Below are 11,814 nucleotides of genomic sequence, written 5' to 3'. Positions count from 1 at the left end.
AATCGAGCTCTTTAGAAAAGGGAGGAGCAAACCACATAGCAAAAAGTGGGAATTGTGGGATCAATACATACAGGGGAGGAATGAGATTTAAAAGAAGGCAAGACTTAAATGGGCTATGTAATGTTTGACTGAAATGATTGGGTAGATTATAAGTGATAGATAAAAGGAAAAAAAAAAACGCTCCTGAAACACCAGTAACCAAAAGAAAGCGGCTAAGGCACACAACTGCTAAAGGACCACAAGCAGGGAAATATAAAGCACACTTTATTGCAGTTGAATAAGCACTTTTATCCTATGACAATTCAGGACTTCTTCAGAATGAAATAAGTAATACACTCACAACACTGTTTAAATACTCTCTCTCCAATAAAAGACACCAGAATGATTTAAAGAAATATACTACCCAATTCCTAAAATACATGACACTTAAAAATCAAAGTATTAAACTACTTATAAAAATACTAGTAAAAATACAACAAACAGCAAGTCCATTAGATCTGTAACATCATTCAACCTACCCTACGCAAGTAATATAACAGAAAATATGTACTGAAAAAATACACTGGCAAAACAGATGTGTGGATTTAAAAAATATGTAAATATTACTTATAATCCCATTTCATACCAATGACGCAGTTCCTTATCTTCTAAAATAGTTGACCAATAAAGCCTATATTATTATGTTATATGTTAAAATCACTATATGTCAGTATTTTAATGACTGTGTGTGTGTGTGTGTGTGTGTGTGTGTGTGTGTGTGTGTGTGTGTGTGAGAGAGATTCAGTATTTTGAGTTTTCAATATTTTGAACTTTCAAGATTTTGGTTTCAGGAGTTTGGGCTTTCAGGATTTTGTAGCACTCCTCTATATATATATATATATATATATATATATATATATATATATATATATATATATATATATGTGTGTGTGTGTGTATGCACAAATTCTATAGGGGTTAATAATACCCATTCTAAATATTACCATGTAAAGTTGTAATAATAAACCACTGGAACAACGAAGATAATAAAAAGAAAAGTAAGATAATATAGAACAAAAATAAGGTGAAATGGAACAAATAGGTGTTCAAAGCTTCAAAGCTCTACATTTTAAAATAAGTTTAATAGAGACATAATCATTTAACCCTGGACTAGTGAAAGGATTTAATTTAAACTGCCAACATGTCTCCCTATAACAAAGCCAATTTTCCCAATCACCCCTCGGGTCCATATTAACCTGTTCTAATATACCAAATAAAAATTCTGTATGTGTTGGTTGAATTAAGGAATGTTTAAACAAGGCATTGTTGGTGTTCTTCATCTTAATACTATATATGTCTTCATAAATATGTTTACCTAAAGATCTCTCAGCCTTTCTCACATAAAAAAACATGGACAGTCCCTACACATAGCCAAGTAAATGATTTCCCTGCTGTTACAATTACACTTTTTAAAGTAAATTCTACTTTGAATATTATTACCTAAAATAATGTTCGCTCATAAATGTATTTACAATAGCAGCATCTACCACATTTTTAGTTTCGATATTATATCTAGTCTTTTCTGCCCTACACCCTCTCTCAAAGATTTTTCCTGTTTTAAAAATGAACTTAGGACACGTTCCCAATTTTCCAACCATTACAGGGTTAAATCGTAACATCTTCCAATTGTTTGTAACTACACCCTTCACCAAATTAGCAGAAAAATGGGAACTGTGGGATCAATACATACAGGAGAGGAATGAGATTTAAAAGAAGGCAAGACTTAAATGAGCTATGTAATGTTTGACTGAAATGACTGGGTAGAATATAATTGATGTATAATGTTGGCAAATGGGAGTGTGTCAGCATGGCTTGTGATGCAAAATGCTTGCAACTAGGATTGTGTCGGTGTGGGTTGTTTTCATTTATATAATTGTACGATTGCCTATGTTGTAAGTGATGATTTAATAAGATGTTTCTTGTTTAAAAAAAGGCAGGAATTGAATAATTTATGTACTCTTGATTAGGTTATATGATATATAGCAATATATGTGAAGTATAATGTTTCTTAATATGAACTTGATACAGTTTGATTATTTTTATATAAATGTAAATTTGCCTATATCACAAGTGATAATTCAATAAAGTTGTTTAAAAAAGTGTGATGAATAGGGCAACTTGATCCAAGGAATCTCTAAGATTTTTCAGCCCTCCTTTTCCAAGTTTTCCAAGGGATTTTCTTTCTCCTCATCCAATTTTGGCAAAAAACAGAATAAACACTCTCAACAGAATGCAGGTAAACAGATGTTTAAGAAGAAGTGGCAAGGGGGTTCAAAAAGAAGTATCAAACTTCCCAAAATGAAGGGCACTCTAACAAGTCTGAATGACTATTCAAGAGACTTTGTGACTCCCTGCTAGTCTGGCCCCCTTTCTCTTCCATAAATCTTTATATTCATTTTTTTCTCTTTAGCAACTGATTATTTCAGGCAAATGGTTCTGAAAATCATTCATCAAGGTTGCAGATGGCAATGGGAGGAAATTTCTCCTTTCCAGGGATCATTCCTAATCCTACAGATCAGACTGTTTTGTTTCCACCTGTTCTTCATCACATACTGTCCCCAAGGAATGATAGAACTAGTTCCCCTTTTCCAAGTAGGGAATGGGTTTATTCAAGGATGTTCTTAGTGTCAAAGAAAGAAAATGCTTGGTGACCAGTTCTGGAACTTTCTTTACTAAACCTATTTGTGTTAGTGCTGCTCTTAGGTTCATATGGAGCCTTTACAAGCCTAGCCCATAGGATTACCCTAGCATCATGCCACCCAACTTTAGTTCCCAGTGCCTCTGTTGAGTACAGATACTGTAGTGATCCCTGGGGTGAAAATTTCCCATCCACTCATCAAGATTTCTCTTGAAGAGGGCCAGTGAGGTGCTCTGCTTGACATGTATAGGAAGTCTATTCCGTAGCATGGGCAATCTCTGGGTTATGAACCAGTCCCTCCAGCATGTTTTGTTGATTCCGGTAATGAGGTTGAAGTCTCTAGAGCATGTTATGTGGAGGAAATGGGATTTCTTTAGATGTAGCATTTCTAACAGAGCTGGGTCAGACATGGCTTTGTAAGTCAAGCAGAGATCGCCTCTAAGTAGGCGATATGAGACAGAGAATAGTTGAAGTTTTTTAAGTCTGTCCATATAGGACAAATGTTTAAGGCCTAGGATCCTCTTTGTGAGGTACTTTTGCAGCCTCTCCAGTTGTTGCAGGTGTTTAGTGAGGTACATACCAAATGGGGCATTGTACTTAATGACTTGCCTAATGAGGGAAGAGTAGAGGGAGACAATGACTTCTTTCTTCCTGGATGCAAAACCCTTAGTAATGAGATGTGCCACATAAGCCGCGGTGGTGCAGCGGTAGCATTCTCACAACAAGAGGTTCTCCCGTTCGATTCTTGGCTGGGGTGCCTTCTGTGTGGAGTCTGCATGTCCTCCCTGCGGTCGAGTGGCGTTCGAAAGACATGCATAAATGGGCATGCCTTCATTGAAGGTTGGGCATTGAGCTGGCACCGTAATAATCTACTGCCAATCATTAGCAGACTGGAGTTCCGCTGTGATGACCCCTAACCGGGAAAAGCAGAAAGATGAACAACATAGAAGTACTTTCTGACCACAGTGGCAATGTGGTGGTCAAAAGAGAGGTTGCTGTCAACCTGTGTTCCCAGATCTCTTATAATGCCTTCTGTGTTCAGCAGACTACCATCGATGTGATAATTCATGGGAACCAAGTTTTTTCCCAAAGGGGATGACGACACATTTTTTGGCATTGAGCTTAAGGCCATGGTTCTGACACCAGTCATTGGTCTCAGTGAAGCTTTTCTGTAGGATGTCAACATCACTTGGGGAGTTAATAATAGCTCCCAGCTTGCAATCGTCTGCAAACTTTGTCAGCCAGAGTCCCTTCATGTTGGCCTGGACTTCAGAGAAGGGGATACCAAACAGGAGAGGACCAAGGACTGGACACTGTGGGACTCCACTCGTGACTGGTTGGCAGTCTGACTTGAAGTCAGCTACTTTGACACTGTGGGTTCTACCTGTGAGCCAGTTTGCAACCCACCTAGTGATATATGGGTTGATGCCTAACTTAGTGAGTTTTTCTATGATTCCTGATTGGGGAATAAGCAGGCATAATCTACTCTTCACAAAACCAAACTGTGTGGGATCCAGAGTTTGGAGATTCTCTATATCCTTGTTTATTAGGTCCATGATGATGCGTTCTATAGCTTTGCATATCAGACTTGTCAGGCTAATGGGGCGATAGCTCCCAGGGTCTGTAGTCTCTCCTCCTTTGTGGAGAGGGATGACTGTAGCAGTGCGCCATTTGGTAGGGACAAAGCCTGAGATGAGGCTGTGATTGAACAAGGTACACAGGTGAGGTGCCAGTTCACTCTGTAGTTCATGTAGAACACAGCCAGGGATAGTCAGGTCCCATAGAAGCTGTATTGTTGGCCTTGGACAGTGCTGTTTTGACCTGTGCAGCAGTAATACTGGGTGCCTGACAATCTACTGGTATTGTGACTGGTCCTTTGGGGGGAGAGGGGGTAAAGTTGGCACTGAATCTGTTGGTCAGTATATTGGCAACATCTGTTGGCTCGGTATAGGGGTACCATTGCGCAGTAGCTCAGAGCAAATCTGGGTACTGGCGTGGAGATTCTTTACATAACTATAGAAGACCTTGTGGTTGTCTTTACTATCTGCAGCAATTCTGTTTTCATAGCTAGCTTTAGAGGATTTGATGAGGGATCTCAACTTTTTGCTGAGGCTGATAAGGGAGTTTTTCCAGTCTTGGGACTTCGCCTTATTCCTTATCAGTTTCCTCCTTCTGTTGTAGAGTTTGTTTATGGAAGGGGACCATCAGATTGGCTTCCTTTTTTGGAGGAGACCATCTTGGTTCTATTGAGTATGGCAAGATCCATGCATTTGTGTGCATGTTTGTACAGTGTATTAGTGTATGATTTGGTGGTCATGAGCCCAAAGTTAGCTTTGGAGAAGTTTTTCATGGTGGTTACCTTTGGGGGGGTGAGAGGGATGTGGATTTCCAAGGTGATTAGCTTGTGGTCGGATCTAACCAGGGAGGAGTTGACTATTGGTGTAGAGCAATGGTCACCCATGTTAGTAATGACCAGGTAAAGGATGTTGCTACCTCTAGTGGAGGTAAGAATGAGCTGGTCCAGGGCATTGGAATTAATGCATTCCAGGAAACGTTGGGCAAGTGTATTTGTACATGATTAGTTTTCCCAGTTAATGGAGGGGTAGTTGAAGTCGCCCAGTATGAGAGTGTTAGGTTGGACTCTAATATTCTCCGGGGTGCTTGGGTGCTTAAGAACGTGGAGTGTGAGTCTTGGGACATGGTTGGGGACCTATAGCAGGCTACAGCCTGAATCGCTGTCTTACCCAATGTCAGCTGCACCTGAAGCATCTCGGCTGCATTATGTTGGGCTAACAGTCTGGAGGTGTGAGCATCCTTTATGAATATGGAAACACCGCTGCCTTAGGAGCTTAGGTTCAAGTTCTAAGACCTAAGAGCTAAGTCACTGTGAGCATGCAGATTTTGTATTAGAACAGTACCTCACGTTTAGTTCTGCGCAGATGTGAGCATGTTGCTAGTGAGTGACAGGAAAAATGGGCATGGAAATGCCCGATGACTGACAGGCATGCTAATTCGCATGTGACGTAATGTGTGGATCCCTGTAAACTGTTGAATATTCACGCATGATACCAACTTCAACCTCGTAAAGCAGTCTTTATTGAACAAGCCAGTTCCATCTTACTCATAGCCGGCCTTAGGCATAGGCCAACTAGGCAGCCGCCTAGGGCGCCGCTCTAGCAGGGGCGCTTTTCCAGTATTTATTTAATGTAGGTAAACCAAGATGGGGGCACCTGGTGGTGTGGTGGGGGGCGCCGTGGAGCCCTTTTGCCTAGGGCACCAGTTGACCTAAGGCCGCTCCTGTTTACTAAGGATATCAAATGGAAAGTTAACCAGGAAATAATTACATTTTATCTTTGCAAGCCCCCCTGCACCCCCTTTTGGAAGCACTGTGCCCCCCAACCCCCCTACTATTTTAATATACCAACTCCAAGAGTGCACTACATTGAGGGTACACAAAGACTAACCTGCTCCTGTCTTTCTTTACAAATATGTATATAAATATGCATGCAGTTAACGGTTGCTATATAGCATGCTTGTCAGTTGCCATTCTTCTCAGTTGTGCAACATTTTGAAGAACGTCCCTGATTTTCGCCTTGTCTCTCTTTTTTTCTAATAAGTCACTGAGGATTGCAGTCATTCAGTAATGCCAGACAATCAGATGTTAATGATTCGCACCTCTTATTGTCGTAAAATACAGATCATGCAAAACCTGTTGCGCGACTCAGCTCCATGCCTCTCAATTTTTTTCTAGGGTTACCACCTGTCCCACTTTGCGAGGGACAGTCCCTCATTGGGCAGTTGTGTCCTGCAAATAAAGTGAAAAAATGGCAAATGTCCTGAGATTTTAGGACAAAATTATTTTCTATATTTTATGTAATAGTTGCATAAAACAGTTATTCTGTATCTGAAACACCTAAATGTTATAAGAAACAGAATAAAGAACTAAAATGCTACAAGAATAAACTTTTATTTAGGCAAAAAACCGAAGTTCTGTCCTTTGTACTGGCCATGGGTATGTTTTGCCCTGCAAAATTTGATGTTTGTAGCATAAATGTCCCACTTTGGGCATTTGGAAAGGTGGCAACCCTAATTCTCACAGCACGTCCAGATTTTTCATTCATGTTTTTGCTTTGTTCCTCATAAAAGTTTTTTTTTTCCTAGCAAATCATTGGGGATTGAAGTCACTAAGATGGTGTAGTAGTGGTACATTGCTGTGACTATGGAAATAACGTCAGACATAGGAGTTTCTGTCTTCACCCCCCCCCCCCCCCGAAAATCCATGCTACTGCAAAACCTGTTACTCGGTCAACTTTCTAAGTTTATACGAACATTATTTAAAATGTGTCCCTATTTTGGGCCTTTGTGTCTCCATTATTTGTGTCGTTGTCCAGATTTCTTGAGCTAAGACGTTATATATTTGCTCTACTAACTTTATTAAAATGTATTACAGTAATATTTCCATTTGTCACTGGTTTCGGCTTTTTTCTCCTCTCTCGTTGCTTTTTTTTTGAGTTTCATCAGAATTCTTGAGCAAGGAAGTTGAGAAGTTTGGGACCACTACGGAACACTAGCACTCACGTTACTGTCACCTCCCATGTGTGGACACAGCACAGTGTATATGGGGGGAAAGGGGCGTTTATTTCTAGGTCCAATAAATTACGAGTAATCCCGAGAATTACCGAGTGTAATTATTTTGTGACAGATCATTACTAAACAAACAAAGCAACCATTATTTGTAATTATGACGTTGCAAGTAACCAAACGAACTCTATATTTTAAAGTTAATAAATTCAGCATTATGCGTCATAACTTCTGCCTATTTCGGGGTATCGTAGAGAATGTAGAAGCAGAGATGTTAAAGAGAAACTGCTCATGACACAGAAAGCCGGTTAAATAATATAGAATAAATAGCTCGTTGGCTTAAAAAGGAAGGAAGTCTCTTGGCAGACTACAAAAACCGAGAAAGAAATATGTCACAGGAAGGTAGAGATCTCAATCATCCAACTACGGGAAATGTTGCCAATTCTTTCAGAAACCACTCTAAAGTAAGAATAATTGACAATGAAGAGTGTGGCGCAAAGTATGTCGGGCAGTTTAGAGCAACTTCTGACCAGTTTTTCAAAAATGCTCTGCTTGAGAGTTTATACACTATGCAGGAGGTACAGCATACGATTGTAAGAACCATCATAGCGCGTGATGGAGAGAGAGCCATGGCCACTAAACTGAGTAGCTGTATGAAACAGCTGGTGGATGAACTGATTTCACTCGAAAGTGGTCAAAAAAAGGCAAGATCGCCTTTTCGACTTCTAAGAAAACGGCATGCTGAGACGACGTTGCATGATATTCTGGAGGAGAAAACACAGCAACTTCAGCAGCTCATGGAAGAACAGGGCATGTGGCGCTCTGAAGCTCAGCAACTGGCTAGAAAAGCATGGGACCTTATAACAGAATTAGATTCAATCTGGCATCGCCACAGACAGGAAATACTAAACATCGAAATCCACATGCAACATATGAGGAGACAGATGGAGGAACACCAAAATCAGTTAGAAAAAGAACAGCTGAAAGTGGATGATCTACACTTATGTATTGCAGCAGGAAAGGCTATTATCGAATACACAAAGGCCAAACTAGAGAAAATGCAAATGTTGGTGGAGGTCGCTGACAAAGAGAAGGAGAACCTTCACAACCAGTCAGAAGAAGAGAGGAGGAAAGTGAAAGAACTTCAATGTGTTGAAGCAGGACTAGTTGCTGTTGAAAACGCAAAGGCTGGACTGGAGCAGATCTGCAGACAGTTGGATATAGCTGATAAAGAGAAGGAGAAACTTTGCAACCAGTTAATAGAAGAGAAGAGAAAGGTGGAAGCCATTCAGTCAGGAAGTGATATGAAACTGACTGCTAGCAAAAACACAGACATGAAACTGGAAGAGATCTGCAGACAACAACCGGTCACTAACAAAGAGAAGAATGAACTTTGTCGCCATTTAGAAGAAGAGAAGGGGAAAAACCTTCAATCATGTGTTGAAGAAGGGCTATCTACTAATGCAAACAGAGAGGCAAAATTGGACCAGATCCACAAACAGCTGGAAACCACTGAAAAAGAAAAGGCGGAACTTTACAGCCATTTAGAAGAAGAGAAGAGAAAAGTAAAGAACCTTCAATCATGTATTGAAGTGGCGTTGGCTACTAATACAACCACAGAGACGAAACTGGAGCAGACCTACAAACAGTTGGAAGCCACTGTCAAAGAGAAGGAGAGACTTCATAACCATTTAGAAGAAGAGAAGACAAAGGTGAAGGATCTCCAGTTGCGTATTGAAGCAGAACTGGCTACTAATGAAAAGAATGAAGAATTTAAAAAGCTCTTCCATAAAGAAAAGGAGAAAAACACCTGTCTCTGTGAAGAAATGAACAATCTAAAGCTAACAGTTGCTCAGAGCTTTGAGAAGGTTACAGCACTAGAAGGCCATATTGTTAAACTCAGGGAAGAGATAGAAAGAAGCCAAAAAGAAGTAGCTTCTCAAGAGACTCAGACAGATGTGATTAATCACAAAAGAAGGAGAATACCCTTTATGTTTATGGGCATGTATTAAATAAATACATTACATTGCGCATATATTTACTCAATTATACCATTCATTTTATTGGACTGCCACACATTAACCTTTTCTAACTCTGTGCATTTCAGGCTGACCCAATTTGGTAGTACTGCCTGAACGTTTCTTCAGAGAATGCATGGGAAATTATATGCTGGTGTAAGGCAAGTCATTCTTGAAGTTTCTTGAAGCTCAGAACTACAAAGAGTGGCCAGAGTAAGTGAATGAAGGCTAAGAAGGGGTGTCACAACTTTAGGAGGAGTGAACACATCTAAAGAAATGTTCATGCCTCACATCTCACAGTGGTCTTCTGAATGACACCAACATAGAGGGGAGTTTGATCTCCCAGTACTGTGTCAAAGCATTCTCTGTGAGGCACCCATTTTTACTCTTCTATTCCCTGTCTTCTCCACTCCACAGCAGGTGGTGAGCCTGGCCTTGGGATGTTAAATACTTTGGTGATGCTGTATTAGTGGTATCATATAGAGGAGAGCTGAGAAGCCACAGTTCCTCAAAGTCATTATATCCAACAGTATATTAAAATCTAATACACTGGTATACTGTAATGTACTGACACAACCTATGTTTTCGTTGGCGGTCTGACATTCTTGTACTATAATACACTGTAATTCTGTATACTGCTTTGTTTTAATGCTCTCTGAGCCTGTATTGTGATTGAAAAGGGTCAGTAGACTAGCCCACCTACCTGGTTAGCAAATAGTTGATTAGTAAACCACCAAACATTTTCACAAATAAAGAAAAGAAAAAAAGCCCTGCAGATCAACATGTTTGATACAGAATTACAAGAGTGAGAGATGAGCAGAGTTACAGCACTGTTGGGCTTTTCAGGTATGCCTTGAATATTGCAGCATAAAATTCAGTATGGTCATACTAAATATGCATACAGCTGTCATCTAGTATCTCGCAGTGTGAAAATATGTGTGTACAGCACTGAGCGCTGTAATACAATGGGTAACAAGAGTTGATATTGGTTCTTGCATATTACTAATGCAATTACTATGCACGCACATTAACTGTTATGATGTAGCCACATACCTCTCCTAAGCAATACTAGTAGCTCTACTGACCTGTATCTCATACTATTATAAAATCCTTTGTCATGCTGGTAAAGTGTAGTTATATACTAAAGGAACTGACAAGTTAAAATCAGCATATGACCCAGTCACCCATGAGTACTTGTTGCATATTTTTAGGAAAGAATGTCTCTCTATCGCTAGATATATATGCATATGTTTGTGTGTGTGTATATATATATATATATATATATATATATATATATATACATATACACATACACTTCAAAAGCTCAAAGTTTCAAAACTTCAATCTGCAAATGTCGAGACCATAAGACTGAAGTTATGAAACTTCAAAATTGTAATAAAAAAATAAATTTAAAATATTTTTTTTTTTATGTTTTTGCATGGGGGTTTGCAGCCCCTACTAAATAAATATACCAACTCTGAGATTGTACTACAGTGAAGAAAATGGTAAATTTCCAATTCTGCTCTGTACGTCGATCTCCATTCAAAACGTTCAAAGTTTCAAAACTTTGATCTTATGGTCTTGACCATTTGCATTTCGAAATTTTGAAACTTTGAGCTTGTGAAGTAAATCTATACATACACACACACACACACACACATATATATATATATATATATATATATATATATATATATATATATATATATATATATATGTCTCCATACATCCATCCACATCCCTTTTTTCATATGGGGTCAAGGTGTCACTTCAACAGTGACAATCATCTAGAGCCGAGGTTCACACCGCTGGGTGGCTAGCCCTGCTGTAGATATATATGAAGTCAGGTGAGACTTGGTGTACTTCCCTAGTGGTATACAGAGGTAAAAAGAAAATATATTCAGTATATCTTATATTTACATAAGTGGCTTAGCAACCACATATGTTATAAATATCATGGATATTTAAAATAATGTTTTAGGTAACTTTTTGTTATGCTGTAGATAATGTTTTTTGTTATGGATTATGGTAATCGCTTGTGTGCCTTAATGTTTGTGGTAAGGGTGTTCTTTGTTATGTGTGGTTAGGCATAATGTCTGATTGTGGGCGATATTTAAAGCACTCGTGATTTTTCTGACTTTTTTCTTTGTATTTTGTAATCTAGGGGAAGCAACGCCGTGATGTGCTGATGACGTGAATAATAATCAGGTGAAGCAAAAAGGAAATACCACCAAATAGTGAGGCCCTGAGATGATAAGCTGTTTATTAGTATACAGTGTAGGGACAGTTCTACCATTAATTTTCATGTTACCTAATAGTCTTTGCCATATAACTATAACTATAATAGTTTTTATATTTATCATCTAAGTTAGCACTAACTAGTCCCAGTGTGGAGATGTACAACCCTAATTATGCTATACCTTCTGTGATGCCCCTGCACTGGCCCAGTAATCAAGGAGCCTCAATCCTCACCACTGGCACTGGGGAATGTATACACTGGGAGGATGACAAGTATACACACACACACACACACACACT

The 11,814-nt window shown here is 39.2% G+C and overlaps 1 protein-coding gene across 1 annotated transcript; it reads left to right on the top strand.

Moving 5' to 3' along the window:
* The first annotated feature begins 7,409 nt into the window (after positions 1–7,409).
* Positions 7,410–9,505, top strand: LOC122792473 (CAP-Gly domain-containing linker protein 1-like). The gene has a single exon (XM_044060249.1). It carries the CDS (start codon positions 7,648–7,650, stop codon positions 9,268–9,270), a length of 1,623 nt encoding a protein of 540 aa, XP_043916184.1. The 5' UTR covers positions 7,410–7,647; the 3' UTR covers positions 9,271–9,505.
* The last annotated feature ends 2,309 nt before the right edge of the window (positions 9,506–11,814 follow it).

Source organism: Protopterus annectens, chromosome 1.part2, assembly GCF_019279795.1.
Source record: "Protopterus annectens isolate FY-2018-M chromosome 1.part2, PAN1.0, whole genome shotgun sequence".
In the NCBI taxonomy this organism is placed as follows: Eukaryota; Metazoa; Chordata; order Ceratodontiformes; family Protopteridae; genus Protopterus; species Protopterus annectens.
Note: the sequence above shows the minus strand (reverse complement) of the source record. Positions and strands in the feature narration are given on the sequence as shown.